Source organism: Aethalodelphis obliquidens, unplaced genomic scaffold (assembly GCF_003676395.1).
Source record: "Aethalodelphis obliquidens isolate GAN/ISIS:26980383/991018 unplaced genomic scaffold, ASM367639v1 scaffold3, whole genome shotgun sequence".
Taxonomy (NCBI): Eukaryota; Metazoa; Chordata; class Mammalia; order Artiodactyla; family Delphinidae; genus Aethalodelphis; species Aethalodelphis obliquidens.
Genome location: NW_020837947.1, coordinates 46,864,628 through 46,885,408, shown reverse-complemented (window position 1 = coordinate 46,885,408; position 20,781 = coordinate 46,864,628). Strand labels below are relative to the sequence as shown.

The 20,781-nt window shown below is 40.9% G+C and overlaps 1 protein-coding gene across 1 annotated transcript; it reads left to right on the top strand.

Moving 5' to 3' along the window:
• The first annotated feature begins 11,558 nt into the window (after window positions 1–11,558).
• Window positions 11,559–20,781, top strand: CCN6 (cellular communication network factor 6). The gene is made up of 4 exons (XM_027088366.1): window positions 11,559–11,880; window positions 15,758–16,000; window positions 19,255–19,448; window positions 20,500–20,781. The coding sequence occupies exons 1-4, from the start codon at window positions 11,577–11,579 to the stop codon at window positions 20,779–20,781; spliced, it is 1,023 nt and encodes a 340-aa protein (XP_026944167.1). The 5' UTR covers window positions 11,559–11,576.

Genomic DNA, 20,781 nt, shown 5'->3' with positions numbered 1-20,781 from the left:
ATTAGTTATCCATTTTATACATATTAGTGTATGCATGTCAATCCCAATCTCCCAATCCATCAAACCACCACCTCCACCCCCGCCACCACTTTCCCCCCTTGGTGTCCATACGTTTCTTCTCTACATCTGTGTCTCAATTTCTGCCCTGCAAACAGGTTCATCTGTACCATTTTTCTAGGTTCCACATATGTGCGTTAATATACGATATTTGTTTTTCTCTTTCCGACTTACTTCACTCTGTATGACAGACTCTAGGTCTATCCACCTCATTACAAATAGCTCAATTTCGTTTCTTTTTATGGCTGAGTAATATTCCATTGTATATATGTGCCACATCTTCTTTATCCATTTATCCGATGATAGACACTTAGGTTGTTTCCACCTCTGGGCTATTGTAAATAGAGCTGCAATGAACATTTTGGTACATGACTCTTTGAATTATGGTTTTCTCAGGGTATATGCCCAGTAGTGGGATTGCTTTTGTAGTTTTTTAAGGAACCTCCATACTGTTCTCCACAGTGGCTGTATCAATTTACATTCCCACCAACAGTGCAAGAGGGTTCCCTTTTCTCCACACCCTCTCCAGCATTTATTGTTTCTAGATTTTTTGATGATGGCCATTCTGACTGGTGTGAGATGATATCTCATTGTAGTTTTGATTTGCATTTCTCTAATGATTAATGATGTTGAGCATTCTTTCATGTGTTTGTTGGCAGTCTGTATATCTTCTTTGGAGAAATGTCTATTTAGGTCTTCTGCCCATTTTTGGATTGGGTTGTTTGTTTTTTTGTTATTAAGCTGCATGAGCTGCTTATAAATTTTGGAGATTAATCCTTTGTCAGCTGCTTCATTTGCAAATATTTTCTCCCATTCTGAGGGTTGTCTTTTGGTCCTGTTTATGGTTTCCTTTGCTGTGCAAAAGCTTTGCAGTTTCATTAGGTCCCATTTGTTTATTTTTGTTTTTATTTCCATTTCTCTAGGAGGTGGGTCAAAAAGGATCTTGCTGTGATTTATGTCATAGAGTGTCCTGCCTATGTTTTCCTCTAAGAGTTTGATAGTTTCTGGCCTTACATTTAGGTCTTTAATCCATTTTGAGCTTATTTTTGTGTATGGTGTTAGGGATTGATCTAATCTCATAGTTTTACATGTACCTGTCCAGTTTTCTCAGCACTACTTATTGAAGAGGCTGTCCTTTCTCCACTGTACATTCCTGCCTCCTTTATCAAAGATAAGGTGATCATATGTGCATGGGTTTATCTCTGGGCTTTCTATCCTGTTCCATTGATCTATCTTTCTGTTCTTGTGCCAGTACCATACTGTCTTGATTACTGTAGCTTTGTAGTATAGTCTGAAGTCAGGGAGCCTGATTCCTCCAGCTCCGTTTTTCATTCTCAAGATTGCTTTGGCTATTCGGGGTCTTTTGTGTTTCCATACAAGTTGTGAAAATTTTTGTTCTAGTTCTGTGAATAATGCCAGTGGTAGTTTGATAGGGATTGCATTGAATCTGTAGATTGCTTTGGGTAGTAAAGTCATTTTCACAATGTTGATTCTTCCAATCCAAGAACATGGTATATCTCTCCATCTATTTGTATCATCTTTAATTTCTTTCATCAGTGTCTCATAATTTTCTGCATACAGGTCTTTTGTCTCCTTAGGTAGGTTTATTCCTAGGTATTTTATTCTTTTTGTTGCAATGGTAAATGGGAGTTTTTTCTTGATTTCACTTTCAGATTTTTCATCATTAGTGTATAGGAATGCCAGAGATTTCTGTGCATTAATTTTGTATCCTGCTACTTTACCAATTTCATTATTAGCTCTAGTAGTTATCTGGTAGCATCTTTAGGATTCTCTATGTATAGTATCATGTCATCTGCAAATAGTGACAGCTTTACTTCTTCTTTTCTGATTTGGATTCCTTTTATTTCCCTTTCTTCTCTGATTGCTGTGGCTAAAACTTCCAAAACTGTGTTGAATAAGAGTGGTGAGAGTGCGCAACCTTGTCTTGTTCTTGATCTTAGTGGAAAAGGTTTCAGTGTTTCACCATTGAGGACGATGTTGGCTGTGGGTTTGTCATATATGGCCTTTATTATGTTGAGGAACGTTCCCTCTATGCCTACTTTCTGCAGGGTTTTTATCATAAATGGGTGTTGAATTTTGTCAAAAGCTTTCTCTGCATCTATTGAGATGATCATATGGTTTTTCTCCTTCAATTTGTTAATATGGTGTATCACATTGATTGATTTGTGTATATTGAAGAATCCTTGCATTCCTGGAATAAACCCCACTTGATCATGGTGTATGATCCGTTTAATGTGTTGTTGGATTCTGTTTGCTAGTATTTTGTTGAGGAGTTTTGCATCTATGTTCATCAGTGATACTGGCCTGTAGTTTTCTTTCTTTGTGACATCCTTGTCTGGTTTTGGTATCAGGGTGATGGTGGCCTCATAGAATGAGTTTGGGAGTGTTCCTCCCTCTGCTATAGTTTGGAAGAGTTTGAGAAGGATAGGTGTTAGCTCTTCTTTAAATGTTTGATAGAATTCGCCTGTGAAGCCATCTGGTCCTGGGCTTTTGTTTGTTGGAAGATTTTTAATTACAGTTTCAATTTCAGTGCTTGTGATTGGTCTGTTCATATTTTCTATTTTTTCCTGATTCAGTCTTGGCAGGTTGCGCATTTCTAAGAATTTGTCCATTTCTTCCAGGTTGTCCATTTTATTGGCATAGAGTTGCTTTTAGTAATCTCTCATGATCTTTTGTATTTCTGCAGTGTCAGTTGTTACTTCTCCTTTTTCATTTCTAATTCTATTGATTTGAGTCTTCTCCCTTTTTTTCTTGATGAGTCTGGCTAATGGTTTATCAATTTTGTTTATCTTCTGTTGGAACCAGCTTTTAGTTTTACTGATCTTTGCTATCGTTTCCTTCATTTCTTTTTCATTTATTTCTGATCTGATTTTTATGATTTCTTTCCTTCTGCTAACTTTGGGATTTTTTTGTTCTTCTTTCTCTAATTGCTTTAGGTACAAGGTTAGGTTGTTTATTCGAGATGTTTCCTGTTTCTTAAGGTAGGATTGTATTGCTATAAACTTCCCTCTTAGAACTGCTTTTGCTGCATCCAATAGATTTTGGGTCGTCGTGTCTCCATTGTCATTTGTTTCTAGGTATTTTTTGATTTCCTCTTTGATTTCTTCAGTGATCACTTCGTTATTAAGTAGTGTATTGTTTAGCCTCCACGTGTTTGTATTTTTTACAGATCTTTTCCTGTAATTGATATCTAGTCTCATAGCGTTGTGGTCGGAAAAGATACTTGATACAATTTCAATTTTCTTAAATTTACCAAGGCTTGATTTGTGACCCAAGATATGATCTATCCTGGAGAATGTTCCATGAGCACTAGAGAAAAATGTGTATTCTGTTGTTTTTGGATGGAATGTCCTATAAATATCAATTAAGTCCATCTTGTTTATGTATCATTTAAAGCTTGTGTTTCCTTATTTATTTTCATTTTGGATGATCTGTCCATTGGTGAAAATGGGGTGTTAACGTCCCCTACTATGAATGTGTTACTGTCGATTTCCCCCTTTATAGCTGTTAGTATTAGCCTTATGTATTGAGGTGCTCCTATGTTGGGTGCATAAATATTTACAGTTGTTATGTCTTCTTCTTCGATCAATCCCTTGATCATTATGTAGTGTCCTTCTTTGTCTCTTCTAATAGTCTTTATTTTAAAGTCTATTTTGTCTGATATGAGAATTGCTACCCCAGCTTTCTTTTGGTTTCCATTTTCATGAAATATCTTTTTCCATCCTCTTACTTTCAGTCTCTATGTGTCTCTAGGTCTGAAGTGGGTCTCTTGTAGACAGCAAATATATGGGTCTTGTTTTTGTATCCATTCAGCCAATCTGCGTCTTTTGGTGGGAGCATTTAGTCCATTTACATTTAAGGTAATTATCGATATGTATGTTCCTATTCCCATTTTCTTAATTGTTTTGGGTTCGTTATTGTAGGTCTTTTCCTTCTCTTGTGTTTCTTGCCTAGAGAAGTTCCTTTAGCAGTTGTTGTAGAGCTGGTTTGGTGGTGCTGAACTCTCTCAGCTTTTGCTTGTCTGTAAAGGTTTTAATTTCTCCATCCAATCTGAATGAGATCCTTCCTGGTTAGAGTAATCTTATTTGCAGGTTTTTCTCCTTCATCACTTTAAATATGTCCTGCCAGTCCCTTCTGGCTTGCAGAGTTTCTGCTGAAAGATCAGCTGTTAACCTTATGGGGATTCCCTTGTGTGTTATTTTTCCCTTGCTGCTTTTAATATGCTTTCTTTGTATTTAATTTTTCACAGTTTGATTAATATGTGTCTTGGCATATTTCTCCTTGGATTTATCCTGTATGGGACTCTCTGTGCTTCCTGGACTTGATTAACTATTTCCTTTCCCATATTAGGGAAGTTTTCAACTATAATCTCTTCAAATATTTTCTCAGTCCCTTTCTTTTTCTCTTCTTCTGGAACCCCTATAAATCGAATGTTGGTGCGTTTAATACTGTTCCAGAGGTCTCTGAGACTGTCCTCAGTTCTTTTCATTCTTTTTTCTTTATTCTGCTCTGCAGTAGTTATTTCCACTATTTTATCCTCCAGGTCACTTATCCGTTATTCTGCCTCAGTTATTCTGCTATTGATCCCTTCTAGAGTATTCTTTATTCCATTTATTGTGTTGTTCATCATTGTTCGTTTCATCTTTAGTTCTTCTAGGTCCTTGTTAAATGTTTGTTGCATTTTCTCTATTCTATTTCCACGATTTTGGATCATCTTTACTATCATTATTCTCAATTGTTTTTCAGGTAGACTGCCTATTTCCTCTTCATTTGTTAGGTCTGGTGGGTTTTTGCCTTGCTCCTTCATCTGCTGTGTGTTTCTCTCTCTTCTCATTTTGCTTATCTTACTGTGTTTGGGGTCTCCTTTTTGCAGGCTGCAGGTTCACAGTTCCCATTGTTTTTGGTGTCTGTCACCAGTGGCTAAGGTTGGTTCAGTGGGTTGTGTAGGCTTCCTGGTGGAGGAGACTAGTGCCTGTGTTCTGGTGGATGAGGCTGGATCTTGTCTTTCTGGTGGGTGGGTCCACGTCTGGTGGTGTGTTTTGGGGTGTCTGTGGACTTATTATGATTTAGGGCAGCCTCTCTGCTAATGGGTGGGATTGTGTTCCTGTCTTGCTAGTTGTTTGGCATAGGATGTCCCGCACTGTAGCTGGCTGGTCGTTGAGTGAAGCTGGGTGCTGGTGTTGAGATGGAGATCTCTGGGAGATTTTCACCATTTGATATTATGTGGAGCTGGGAGGTCTCTTGTGGACCAGTGTCCTGAAGTTGGCTCTCCCACCTGAGAGGTACAGCACTAACTCCTGACTGCAGCACCAGGAGCCTTTCATCCACACAGCTCAGAAGAAAAGGGAGAAAAAGTAGAAAGAGAGAGTTAGTAGAAGGAGAAAGAAAGAAAGGAAGGAGGGAGGGAGGGAGGAAGGAAGGAAGGGAAGGAAGAAAAAAAGAAGATAAAGTAAAATAAAATAAAGTAAGATAAAATATAATAAAGTTATTAAAAAATAATTATTAGGAGAAAAAAACAAGAACGGACGGATAGAACTCTGGGACAAATGGTGGAAGCAAAGCTATACAGAGAAAATCTCACAGAGAAGCATACACATATACACTCACAAAAAGAGGAAAAGGGGAAAAAATCATAAATCTTGCTCTCAAAGTCCACCTCCTTAATTTGGGATGATTCGTTGTCTATCCATGTATTCCACAGATGCAGGGTACATCAAGTTGATTGTGGAGCTTTAATCCGCTGCTTCTGAGGCTGCTGGGAGAGATTTCTCTTTCTCTTTGTTTTCACAGCTCCCTGGGGCTCAGCTTTGGATTTGGCCCCGCCTCTGCATGTAGGTCGCTGGAGGGCGTCTGTTCTTTGCTCAGACAGGATGGGGTTAAAGGAGCCGCTGATTCGGGGGCTCTGGCTCACTCAGGCCGGGAGGAGGGAGGGGCACAGAGTGCGGGGCGAGTCTGCGGCGGCAGAGGCCAGCGTGACGTTGCACCAGCCTGAGGCACGCAGTGCGTTCTCCCGGGGTAGTTGTCCCTGGATCCCGGGACCCTGGCAGTGGCGGGCTGCACAGGCTCCCCGGAAGAGCGGTGTGGGTAGTGACCTGTGCTCACACACAGGCTTCTTGGTGGTGGCAGCAGCAGCCTTAGCGTCTCATGCCTGTCTCTAGGGGTCCGCTCTTTTAGCTGCGGCTCGTGCCCGTCTCTGGAGCTCCTTTAAGCAGCGCTCTTAATCCCCTCTCCTCGCGCACCAGGAAACAAAGAGGGAAGAAAAAGTCTCTTGCCTCTTCGGCAGGTCCAGACTTTTCCCCGGACTCCCTCCGGGCCAGCCGTGGCGCACTAACCCCCTGCAGGCTGTGTTCACGCCACCAACCCCAGTCCCCTCCCTGCGCTCCAACCACAGCCCGAGCCTCATCTCCCAGCCCCACCTGCCCCGGCGGGGGAGCAGACAAGCCTCTCGGGCTGGTGAGTGCCGGTCGGCACCGATCCTCTGTGTGGGAATCTCTCCGCTTTGCCCCACGCACCCCTGTTGCTGTGCTCTCCGCGGCTCCGAAGCTTCCCCCTCCGCCACCCGTAGTCTCCACCCGCGAAGGGGCTTCCTAGTGTGTGGAAACCTTTCCTCCTTCACAGCTCCCTCCCACTGGTGCAGGTCCCGTCCCTATCTTTTTGTCTCTGTTTATTCTTTTTTCTTTTTCCTACCCAGGTACGTGGGGGGTTTCTTGCCTTTTGGGAGGTCTGAGGTCTTCTGCCAGCGTTCAGTAGGTGTTCTGTAGGACTTATTCCACGTGTAGATGTATTTCTGGTGTATCTGTGGGGAGGAAGGTGATCTCCACGTCTTACTCTTCCGCCATCTTCCCGGAAGTGATCAAGATTAATTCTTTGTGCATTGATTCGTTTGCAAATATTTTCTCCCATTCTGAGGGTTGTCTTTTCGTCTTGTTTGTAGTTTCCTTTGCTTTGCAAAAGGTTTGAAGTTTCATTAGGTCCCATTTGTTTATTTTTGTTTTTATTTCCATTACTGTAGGAGGTGGATCAAAAAAGATCTTGCTGTGATTTATGTCAAAGAGTGTTCTTCATATGTTTTCCTCTGAGAGTTTTATAGTGTCCAGACTTACATTTAGGTCTCTAATCCATTTTGAGTTTATTTTTGTGTGTGGTGTTAAGGAGTGTTCTAATTTCATTCTTTTACATGTAGCTGTCCAGTTTTCCTAGCACCACTTATTTAAGAGAGTGTCTTTTCTCCATTGTATATCCTTGCCTCCTTTGTGATAGATTTTTTGACGATAGGTGTGTGGGTTTATCTCTGGGCTTTCTATCCTGTTCCATTGATCTATCTTTCTGTTTTTGTGCCAGTACCATATTGTCTTGATTACTGTAGCTTTGTAGTATAGTCTGAAGTTAGGGAGTCTGATTCTTCCAGCTCTTTTTCTTTCCCTCAAGACTGCTTTGGCTATTTGGGGTCTTTTGTGTGTCCATACAAATTTTATTTGTGAATTCTATCAAACATTTAAAGAAGAGGTAACTCTCATCCTTCTCAAGCTCTTCCAAAAAACTGAAGAGGAAGGAACACTCCCAAACTCATTCTATGAGGCCACCATCACCCTGATACCAAAACCAGACAAAGATACTACAAAAAAAGAAAATTACAGACCAATATCATTGATGAATATAGATGCAAAAATCCTCAACAAAATACTAGCAAACAGAATCCAACAACACATTAAAAGGATCATACACAATGATCGAGTGGGATTTATACCAGGGATGCAAGGATTCTTCAATATACACAACTCAATCAATGTGATACACCATAGTAACAAACTGAAGAATAGAAACCATACGATCATCTCAATAGATGCAGAAAAAGCTTTTGACAAAATTCAACACCGATTTATGATAAAAACTCTCCAGAAAGTGGGCATAGAGGGAACCTACCTCAACATAATAGAGTCCATATACAACAAACCCACAGCAAACATCATTCTCAATGGTGAAAAACTGAAAGCATTTCCTCTAAGATCAGGAAGAAGACAAGGATGTCCACTTTCACCACTATTATTCAACATGTTTTGGAAATCCTAGCCACAGCAATCAGAGAAGAAAAAGAAATAAAAGGAATATGAATTGGAAAAGAAGACGTAAAACTGTCACTGTTTGCAGATGACATGATACTATACATAGAGAATCCTAAAGATGCCACCAGAAAACTACTAGAGCTAATCAATGAATTTGGTAAAGTTGCAGGATGCAAAATTAATGCACAGAAATCTCTTGCGTTCCTATATACTAATGATGAAAAATTTGAAAGAGAAACTAAGGAAACACTCCCCTTTACCATTGCAACAAAAAGAATAAAATACCTAGGAATAAACCTACCTAAGGAGACAAAAGACCTGTATGCAGAAAACTGTAAGACACTGATAAAAGAAATTAAAGATGATACAAATAGATGGAGAGATATACCATGTTCTTGGATTGGAAGAATCAATATTGTGAAAATGACTCTACTACCCAAAGCAATCTGCAGATTCAATGCAATCCCTGTCAAATTACCAGTGGCATTTTTTACAGAACTAGATACAGTGTTTTTTGTTTTGTTTTGTTTTTTTTGTGTGGAGATGCTGGGGACCGACAGATATGTTTTTTAAGAGCTCCTTAAAGCAGTGATGTGGTAGATTTGTTGAAGTCATTCTTGAGGGAGGGAGACCGGTTAGGAACTTACTGCAGTAGTACTTGGTAGCAGTGAAAATGAGGGAAGAGTGACTAGTTTTAGGGCTATAAGGATGATAAGCAGGATTAGTTGTTAAATGACTATGGGAGGTGAGGGAGAGGAAGATGACCTGGACGACTCCTAGCTTCCTGTCTCCAGGGTATGGAGAAGCTGTCTCGGGTGGGTGGGGCAATGTTGAGTTTGGGACGTGAGTTTTTCCTGTAGGACGTTCTAGTGGAGACGTCCGGTAGGCAGCCAGCTATATGGGTCTGCACTCAGCGTGGCAGTCCTGGATGGAAATTTATATTTGAAGCTGCATAGGATCGAAAATGACGGCAAGGGTGTTGATGAGATGGTCAAGAGACAGTGTGCAGGGTGAGAACAGCAATACATTAAGGTCACGAAACACCAGTGAGCTTAGATCTAAGTCAAATGCAGGGTAACAGGAGCCTGCAAAGGAGATTGAGAAAGTATGTCCAGAGGTAGGGGTAGAACTGGGCAGGGGTGTGGGGCTGGTGTCATGAAAGCCAAGAATTGAGAGTCCAACACCTTAGAGAGGGGAGGACGGAAAGTTCATGAACATGAGCCCAGCTGAGAAGCCACCGAACCCGGCAAGGGGTGCCTGGTAACCACGTCTGAACCTGGGCAAGAATGCGAAGCAGACGCTCGCTATGTGTAGCCTTGATATTCTGCCCCCCTACATTCGGGATTTCCATTGTTCCTCCTCGTCCTTCAGAAGCCCAGCACTGTATCCTCAGAGTCTATTCTCACATGGTATATTCAACTCAAATAGTAGCTGAAAGTGTTACTCTGGGGAATACATGTCTCATCAGTGGTAAGAAAAAAGGCTGGGCTTCCCTGGTGGCTCAGTGGTTGAGAGTCCTCCTGCCGATGCAGGGGACAGAGGTTCGTGCCCCCGTCCGGGAGGATCCCACATGCCGTGGAGCGGCTGGGCCCATGACCCATGGCCGCTGAGCCTGCGCAAAAAAAAAAGGCTTAAGATTTAATGGTGGAATTTCAAACAGATAGTTTTAAATGTAGGGTTGTTTTTGTTTTTTTTCTGATTCTGACTCTTTTTCATTGTCCAAACTTTCTCTTTTTTTATATTAGCTATCTATTTTATACATATTAGTGTATATATGTCAATCCCAATCCCCCAATTCATCCCCCCCAACCGCTTTCCCCACTTGGTGTCCCTTAAATGTAGGGTTTTTGAGTTGGAAAGAGGTTTAGCATGTCTGTATCAGTCCAACTGCCTTCAGTTCCATCAGATAAAAATTGAGAGTTAATTACAGAAATTACTTGCCAGGCACTGTGCTAAGTGCCACTTGTACACCAGCAAGTGAACCTCAACTCCCTGTGGTTGGGTAGCTTTAGGGTGAGTGGAGAAGACAGGCACTTATACACTAACTTCAGTACACCGACAGGTAAAAGGGAGCATGGAGAGGTTATAGAAAGTCTTCTGGAGAAGGTGGTAACTCAGGGAAGGAGTGGGGGCAGGTGAAGAAGGTTACAGGTAGAAGGAACAGCCTCAGATATGCAGGGAACCGCAGGCACTTTCACTTGCTAGAAGCTAAGGCATCTAAGGAATGCAAGAGATGAGGAGGGCCCTGAACGTTGTGCTGCAGGTCGCTGACCTTCGGGTGTGAGGGATGAAGGAGATGGAACAGGTGAGGTTGATCTCAGCTTCCTGGCTTGGGGAACTCAGGGGATGATGCCACCATTCACTAAAATGGGGACTAGCTGAGAGCAGTTTCTTGTGGGGAGGGAGAAAGTGAGGTGCTTGTGGGACATCAAAGTGGGATATACCCCGAAGAGATGAATGAGTTAGTTGTGAGCTCAGGGGGAGAGTCTGGGCTAGAGAGGAAAAACAGACGCAGAGATTCAGTGATCTGTTCAATGTCAAAGCTGGTTGGTGGCAAGCCCTGGCCTGGGGAAGGGAGGAAGGTAAGGATTGAGAGCTCAGGCTCTGGAAGCTGCCTGCGTGGTGTAAGTCCCTCTTCTTCCACTTACTTGACATGCGACCTGGAGTAGGTTAAGCAATCAGAGCCCCATAGTCCTCCCTTGTAAAATGGGGTGTATTGTTTCCTATTGCTACCGTCTTCAAACAGCACAGATCTATTATCTTACAGTTCTGGCATCTGTAGTCTGGAAACAGAGCTAAAATCAAGGCAGGGCTGTGTGTTCCTTCCGGGGAGTCTAGGGGAGGATCTGTCCTTTGCCTTTTCCAGCCTTTATAAGCTGCTTGCATTCCTTGGCTTGTGACGCCCCCCTTCAGCAGAAGCATCGTGTTACCTCTGCTTCTAGCATCACATCTTCCCTGACACACCTGCTTCTCTCCTTCCCTTGTAAGGAAGAGTAGATTGGAGGGGAGAATTGGGAGTTTGTTTTTGGTCATGTGAAGTTTGCTATGCCTGTCAAACATCTAAGTGGGGATCTGTTGAGCAGGCGGTTTGAGTTCAGAAGAGAGGCCGGGGTGGAGACATGAGATGCAGTGAGGGAAGTTACTTCAGAGGTCTTTACCCACAGGGGGTGTCAGTGTTTAGAGATGAAGATGATTAGAAGAAACTAGCAGAGGAGACTGAGAAGGAGCCATCAGTGAGAAAGGAGGAGAAAGAGTCATGTGTTGGAAGCTGAGCGCAGAAAAGTTTAAGGAGCGAGTGATCATGTCAAATACTGGTAGATACTATTATTATTACAATTCACCACACTATGTTTTCGTACTCTGGGGGAAATCTATTTCCAGAAGACCTCTGAAATTAGTTTGAGGAACCATTTCTAACATCACCTTTGTTGTCAAATGAAGTTCTACTGCAGGGCCCAGGGCACTGGGCTGGTAGACACGGCGCCCGAAGGAAGGCCTGGTGAGGTAGCAGAAGTGCACCATCGTCAACAGTTTTGTCACTGGCCCTGTCAGTGCGCTCACCAGAAGCCCAGCTGCCCTCCTGGAGTGAGCCTGGTGAGGGATGGCTGTGGATGCTGTAAAATCTGTGCCAGGCAACCAGGGGACACCTGCAACGAAGCTGACCTCTGCGACCCCCACAAAGGGCTGTACTGTGACTACTCAGCAGACGGGCCTACGTACGAGACTGGAGTGTGTGCATGTAAGTGTTTCCTTCTGCACTGGCTGGCGAATGTGGAGTCTAGACAGGATTTTTGCCTGCACTTGTTACTTTGGAATAATCAGCTTAATGTGACTAAATAAGAGGTGGGTTTAGTTTCCATGCACCAGTGAGACTAGCCTTCTCATGTTGGACACCATGTGAAATGAGCAGATGTTACACACACATTCAGAAACCTGTTACTTTTATTGCATTGAAATGATCTTGCAGTTCTTCTCAGGTAATTGCTTTTAATGATAAAAATAGGAGAAATTATGTAAACGGCCTGACTCATTAAAGTGCCACAAATGACAGCTTTTGTTAATACTGTCAGAAGCAATCTGAATTCAACCTTTTCTGTGACTAAAAAATAATCTTTTTTAAAATGTAAGGATGTATATCTAGTATTCAGACATACAGCTTTAATCTCAGTCTTCCCAACTAACCGTCAAGTTACTGTACTTTAAAAATTTATTTTATTTTATTTTTGGCTGTGTTGGGTCTTCGTTGCTGCACACGGGCTTTCTCTAGTTGCAGCGAGCGGGGGCTACTCTTCGTCGCGGTGAGCGGGCTTCTCACTGCGGTGGCTTCTCTTGCTGTGGAGCACGGCCTAGAGCTCGCAGGCTCTAGAGGGCAGGCTCAGTGGCTGTGGCGCACGGGCTTAGTTGCTCCACAGCTTGTGGGATCCTCCCGGACCAGGGCTCGAACCCATGTCGCCTGCATTGGCAGACGGATTCTTAACCACTGCACCACCAGGGAAGCCCAAGTTACTGTACTTTTTACTGAGGCACATTTGTAAATAGAAGGTAGGGGCACCCCACATCACAACAGGATCCTCAGCTTTATGGGCCTCAGCTCTGGAGACTGCTTGAGACCATCTAAACCTATGCCTTGCCAATAATTCAGGATATCGATTTATTGAGGATTAAAAAAAAAATTTCTAAGGGAAGAGAAATACTCATGTCAGCTGGGTGGTTAAGTTACTCTGTAGAAAAGTCTAAGTGGGAAGGAAAACTACTAGCAGAAGTTTGGTTGTAAGTATGGAATGAGAGCACATCTCTGGAGTTGGACTGAATGTGTGGAACAGTTCAAGTTGATAGCCTGATGCCCCTGTCAGCACTTGACTATTGTATATTGGTTAAGAATGTAGGCTCTGGGTTCAAATTCTGAGTTCTGTCTGCTGAGTGACCTTGATCAAGTTGCTTAACCTCTCTGTGCCTCAGTTATATTATATGTACTTCCTATTTTATAGTTGTTAGGAGGATCAATTGAAATGAAGACACAAAACCCAAAACACCTAACACAATATCTGGTATGTAGTAAATTCTCAAAAATGTTAGCTATTACTTATGGAAATTCAACAGGAAAAACGTGATCTATCAGACTCTGGCATTCAGGATACCCCTTTCTCCCAAACAGTGCCAGGCAAGGTATTTCATTAACCTAACAAACACTTAGTGAGCATCCACTACTGAGCTAGACACTGTGACCAGCAGGTGGGGACACAACAGGGAAAAAAGAGATACAGGTCCTGCCCTCGTGGAGTCAAAGTTTATTGTGTCAGACAGATCTTTCCACAAGTAATTTTGTGTACAATGTGATGAGTATTGTAACAGAGCACAGCCATGAGGATGGGGGTGGGGATGATCTATAACTGGGGTCACAAACTATGGCTCAGGGACCAAATCCGCCCCACAGTCTGTTTCTGTAAATAATGTTTTATCAGAGAACAGCCACACCAGTTCAGTTACATATAGTCTGTGGCTGCTTTACAATAGCAGGGTCTAGTAGTTGCAACAGAGACCGAATGGTCTATAAAGGCTTAAGATATAACTTTACAGAGAATGTGCTGATTCATCATTATAGAACAATGGTTTTTAAACTTTTTTTTGGTCTGAGGATCCCTTTAGTCTTAGAAATTAATGAGGAACCAAAGAGCTTTTGTTTATGTGAGTTACCTCTTGGTATTTAATGGATTAGAAATTTAAAAATATTTACTAATACGTTTAAAAATAACAAACCCATTGCAAATTAGTAAGAATAATATATTATTTGTGAAAAAATTTTACTTTAAAAACAAAGAAATTAGAGAAGAGTGGAAGTGGAATTGTTTTACATTTTTGCAGATCTCTCTAATGCCTAGCTTAACAGAAGATAGATTCTTACATCTGCTTCTGCATTCAATATATTGCTATATGTTGTTTTAGTTTGGAATATATGAAGGGATTCCAGCCTCACACAGATACGTTGTTGGAAAAGGAAGGAATATTTTAACAGACTTTTCAGATAATTGTGAATATTCTTTTTTCATATTATATTAAAACTTGAGAAGTGGAGTTTCTTAAAAATTAGCTGCATCACTGCTAATCGTGTGGAATCGGAAACCAAATCAATGACCTTTTCAGACTCTGTGACATTAAAATACTTTCCTCTATTCAAAGACCCACTTGGAATGGGGCTTTTCCTCGAGTATAATTTTGTAATACCATGCACTGGTTATCTGGAAAATACCAGTTTGGAGCAATGGGTTATATGGATATTTTAAAAAATCACATTAGTTAGTACCAAAGTTATCAGAAAAGTCTACATATTGGGTAGCTATAAAGATCTCAGGGGTGGACACAAATTTTCTAAAATTCTAATTTTTGCTCAAAAGCTTAAATTCTGTTACTGGCAACAAGTACTGTCAGTTGTTTTCCTTGAAGTGACAGGCTCGTTTCGTTGATTTTCAAGAAAATGTCTGCCAAATACCCAAGTCTGAATAACCATGAGGTATCCGTCAAGCATCTCTTCAGGGGAAATTACCACTAAAAAAGTGGTTACTTCGGCACACAACCCAAACAATAACATAGGTGCTTTTCCTCGAGATAACTGTTGTACTTTGGTACACTATCTAGAGAAAGTCTCTATGTAACTTCCTGTTTTGTCACACAGAATATTAAAAAGACATGCATATTTGATCACTCAGATTTAATAAAATTAGTAATTTTTACTGTGTCATTAAGGACATTCTTAGGTAGAGCTAAGAACTGTAAAAAACAGTACGTTTATGTATGTATGGCAAGGAAAAATAGTGACTAACCTGTACAGTTTGATTCACGCTGAAGTGTCAGCAGCAGTTTTAGCCACTGCTGCTTTTGCACCATCAGCACAAATGTCAACACAGTGAAGTCAGTCACATCTTAGTTTTCTGAAAAGGTTTTGACCTTCCAGTTCTGTGAAAGGTCATCAGCTACTGTGCAGTATTGTAAACAATTTATGATTTCTTCACCCATTCACTTATCCTAACTCCCTAGGAATATATCCTAGCCTGTTGGGCATCTGGGGATATCTGTCTCACCAGCCATCAACCCAGCTCTGAGGTTTACAGTCATTATCCCAGTTCTATACTCATAGTGATTTTTTATTAACTTTACTCAAGAACAGGGAACAGGGTCTTAATTTTGAAGGCGACTACTCAGGGCTGATAATCTACGATATAATGAAAATGTCTAATTTTCACTTTTTTTTTTTTTTTTTTTGTGGTACGCACGCCTCTCACTGTTGTGGCCTCTCCCGTTGCAGAGCACAGGGTCCGGACGCTCAGGCTCAGCGGCCATGGCTCACGGGCCCAGCCGCTCCGCGGCATGTGGGATCTTCCCGGACCGGGGCACGAACCCGTGTCCCTTGCATCGGCAGGCGGACTCTCAACCACTGCGCCACCAGGGAAGCCCTCATTTTCACTTTTTACAGATGTTCTGTGAAGGGGGTTTCACATGTGGCCTAAAAAATTGAGAACTATATCTCATAAAGGAGATAGCAATTTCCTCTATGGTTTATAACTGAAGTCTAGACTATCAGTTATGGCTTCTTTGGTGATTTTGCTCTTCTCTCTTTTCAGACCTTGTAGCTGTGGGATGTGAGTTCAACAGGGTACATTATCATAATGGCCAAGTGTTTCAGCCCAATCCCCTGTTTAGCTGCCTCTGTGTGAGTGGGGCCATTGGATGCACACCTCTGTTCATACCAAAGCCGGCTGACAGGCACTGCTCTAGGGCTAAAGGTGGAAAGAAGACTGATCAGTCAAAATGTGGCCTGGGGTCATCACAACAGCAGCTGTCAACAAGCTACAAAACAATGCCAGGTACTCATAAGTAGAACTGTCTCTCATGTATGACTTCGCCTGGTTTTCTTTCATGTTCCTTTTATGTACCACAGGAACTAAGGAGGTACTTACTGATTGGTGATCAGTGTGAGATTTAGTTTGAGTGTGCCACCATGCTCAGTCTCTACCTCAGGCAGGTATGCTCTGAGTATCTGTAAATGGAACTTTATGATGTTTTAGATTTTTTCCTTTTTTTTTGGCCGCGCAGCTCATGGGATTTCAGTTCCCTGACCAGGGATTGAACCCACGCGACGGCAGAGACAGCACTGAATCCTAACCACTAGATCACTAGGGAACTCCCCAAATATTCCAGTTTTTGAAAGCTCTACTAGGTCAGGAAAACTCTTACTACCTCTACTTATTTCCATTTAACCTCTTCTCAGGCAAACTGACCAAATATTATCCACATGTACCCTGGGCTGGAAAAAGTTTTATCTGTATTGTTCTATTACGGGCAAGAAGTATGAACCATCCAGTTCCAAAAATGTCCAAAGGCAACTTTTCCATATGCTAAAAGCAGAAATGGAAGGCTATGATCAAAAATATTTGAGGGTACATTGATTTGTAAACATTTCTAAAAAGAGATAAAACTAATGTAAAATTACCCTTTCATTCACTGAAAATGAAGCTTAACAATTACCAACTTCTCTAAATAAATGTGCACACAGGCATTTTTAAGTAGGTTACCCAGGTATGTGTGTAGTCAGAAACTTGTAATGAGAATCTTTATTACTCACCTGGAGCACCTGGCCATTTACAGTTGGCATCAGTATATTCACAAACCTTACAGTTTGGTCTGCTCTAAGCTAGCACCTTATTTAGGTGCCAAGGCTTTTTGGGGACAGGAGTTTCAAAAATGCCAGCAGATGAAGCACAGGTGAGGAAGGACTCAAAAAGGGCAATATTGATGCCTGGTTATTATTCACATCTGTGCTTTCATCCAGAAATTAAGAATGCCTTTTTCTTGAAATTTGGAGCTTAGTAAATGAAAGATGCCATGGAAATATGGAATACTTATGTATGCTAAAGACTCCTAAATTCACTTATGTGGATAGTTAATAAAAGCAACTATAATCAGAGAAATGAGTCTTAGATCTTTAAAAACGAATTCTTAAAGGAACATCCTCTGGGATTCCAATTATGCCAATTCAAAAAACTTTAACAGGTTATGGCAAATCGGCATTCACCATCCGTGGTTCTCAGCTAACCGCTCTAAAAGTTTTGAAAATATAAGCCAAATTTTTTTTTTTAACAAATGTACAAGAACAGTTGATTTTCTGCATTGGATCTTGGTGACCCAGTGTTAAGTTCTTAGAACCCATGCGTGAACCTCCCTGGTGAGACCACCGTAGAACAGCAGTTGTCCCCAAGGCCAGGCCTTTGGGTCACGGTCAAGTTGGTCTCATTTGTGAAGTCAGAGCAGTTTCAGTGGATTCAGTTGGAACCTGGTTGGAGGAGGCGTCAGATGGTCATTCTTAGTGGTCAGTACTTTGCTACAGAAAATGAGAAAATCTCCCAAGTGCGCTCTAGTAATTAAAATATAGGCCTAGATATGTTTAAAAGGAAGTATATGTTCAGTCTAATGTCTCTCCTCTGCTTAACTTTGAAACTGTACTTATGGGCCCAAACAGGAGTTTGCTTTCAAAGTTGAGCACAATGACACACACATACTTTAAGATATATTTGTGATAGTAATTTATATACTTAATTCCAGACAGTCTACAGTTGGAATCTAGCTTTTGCTTTGTCAGCAGGAAGCATGCAATGACATAATGCCCCTATGCTTTTCTCACTGCTCACCGAACACTGAACTTGTACTTTGAAAATTTCTTCTAGTTTTCTTGCCCTTTAATGAATGTTAAGCAATTGCTGAACTGCAGCTCTTGGCTTAACTCTAAGCGGGGTTCTTGGTAATATGATAATCTAACCTACCTTTATTTACTGCAGATGCATGCCAAGCTTTTAACCTGCTTCCTGCGCTGAGGTCTTTAAACTGTTGTCTACCTTCCAGGTATCTCCATTTTTCTGCTTCCTCTCCCTCAGTTCTGTGTGCAGTGGCAAGATCCTACTGTAATAACACTGACAACAGTATCAAAGTATCACTTTATTCAAAGATAGCACATACTTCAAAGTGACTCTTCCCTATCAAGAAGGCATTTTTTTGAGGGGGGGGTGGGTGGTTCCTTTTTAAATTGACATTTTAATGTAGGCTGAATTTTGCTGTGTTAATTGCAGACTCAAATCTCCACCTTACTCCCAAAGCACCCACTTTAGGATGCAGATTAACCTGAAGGAAATGCTTTGAGACAATGAACCAATTAGTAGTTTGCTTAAAATGAACCAAGTGCCTGATTCATTCATGAGCAGAACAAGAGGGAAGCTCCCCATGGATTTACAAGATGGAAGAATTATTATGCACTCTTTATATTTTCATTATTCACCCCCTTCCCCTCCCTTGTTTCTCCTAAGCTGCAGGCAGTGGAGGGGGGCTCTGCCTATCCAACCCACTCACCCATAGATCCGTCCATGCATTCCGAAGTGATATGAAATGTCTAGACAACAGAGGGAATACCATAGGCCTGATACCATAGGGAATGTAATAGTTAAGCTGAGTGAATAAAATGGATTGCACATTTTTCATGACTTAGTGTAAGTATTTAGATTAGTTCAGTGTAACGTAGAGAATTTTCTAAAAGACTAGATTTTAAAAAGTGGAGAAGAAAATAGAAAAGAAAATCATTGATAGCTGAATTCTCAAATGTAACTTTTGTATTTTAGATTTTAACATCACGAAATTTAACAGTAAGACCACCTTGTTCTGATTAATATCTTGAATTCCCTAATCCTACTGATGTCTGTTTCAACATCTGTTGAAAATAACATCAAGCATGAGGCAAGAACCAGGGAAAAGGCAGATATCCATCAAAGCATAAGCTTGTTTAGTACTCAGAGGATGGGCTACGCAGAAAGAAGCAAATGGGTACTTTACTCAGTTTTTCAAAGATAAAGTATTTTTATTCCTCCTAAGATACTGCACTGTAATACTTGATTGAAAGATAATTTGGGGAGTGGGAAAAAGAGAATAATTAGACCATAAGCTTATTTTACTCTGAATTACTTTATATAAAGTTCAGATCTATTAACTATTAGCTTAAAAATAATGATTAAAAATTATCTACCTACATGAATACATATATATTTATACACATGCACTCCCTCCTCCTTTATTTTAGCTTATAGGAATCTCCCACTTATTTGGAAAAGAAAATGTCTTGTGCAAGCAACGAAGTGGACCCCTTGCTCCAGAACATGTGGGATGGGCATATCTAATAGGGTAACCAATGAAAACAGCAACTGTGAAATGAGAAATGAGAAAAGACTGTGCTACATTCAGCCTTGTGACAGTAATATATCAAAGACAGTAAAGGTAAAGTTTAAGTAGATTTAACTTCATGATAATTCAATATTGAAACTCCTGAAAAGTATGTGTGTGTCTATGTATGTGTGTGTTTTGGAAGTGTTTATTAATAAAACCACTTCATTATAACTCTTAAAGTCAAACTATCTTGGAGGAAAGCAGATATTAACTGCACTTTGTGGGAAAAATTTCACCAAGCAGAGAGGTAATGTTAGGGTATCTAGAATCAACAGGTTAACAGCTTACTAGTGTGGGTCTTGATCAGCCTGATTTGTTGGGGCACCCCACCATGTATATTGTTTTTCCAGAGAGGATCCTTTTCAGATTCTACCTTCTTTTTCCTATATTAATTTTATGTAGTGGAATCAGAGCAATTGATAAAAGATTTTGGTTGCTACATCATAATTATAAAAACATTAGGAACATCAGAGAAGTTCTGATCTTATGTATCACCAACTTGGAGAGGGAACCACACTATTTCCAAAATGCTTTGCTTAGCTACTACTTGCCAAAGGACTATGATACAATAATACATACTCTTAAGATTGCTTGGTATAACTAGAGCTGGTCCTGCTTCTGTGACTGTCTCGAGTAATTTTTAGAAATGCTACAAAACCAATCTTATCCCTAAGTAAGTTATTCCCTATCCTATTTATTAGAAAGCTGACAGTTTCAAAGGGATTAAGATGTTCATTCATCTATCCATCTACTTAAAACTGTCTGAGCCATATTAGAGAATTTAAGTCTTGGCCCTTAATATTAAATAAAACAGAAATTTTCATTTATTGTGGAACTAAGTCAAGGGTAGATAGATAGCAGAAAAACATTGGGGAGTGGGTCCTATAATATGATGGAGGAAGCACAGGGAGGACTTCCTAGGTCCTCTGGTGAGAGGGGATTTTAAAGGCAGAAAAGAAAGGGCTGGATGTCACTAAATGGCAACTATTAATGCCCTGAAATTATATCTGTGTATTTATGTAATAGTCCACAAAGTATCGCTTTTCTGAACTACTGTAATCAAGTTTAAAGAGTGACTTCTTAACGTTACATATCTTTTCAGATCCCCAAAGGAAAAACATGCCAACCTACTTTCCAACCCGTCAAAGCTGAAAAATTTGTCTTTTCCGGATGCTCAAGCACTCAGAGTTACAAACCCACTTTCTGTGGGATATGCTTGGATAAAAGATGCTGTGTCCCTAACAAGTCTAAAATGATTACCATTCAGTTTGATTGCCCAAACGAAGGGTCATTTAAATGGAAGATGCTGTGGATTACATCTTGTGTATGTCAGAGAAACTGCAGAGATCCAGGAGATATATTTTCTGAGATCAAGATCCTATAA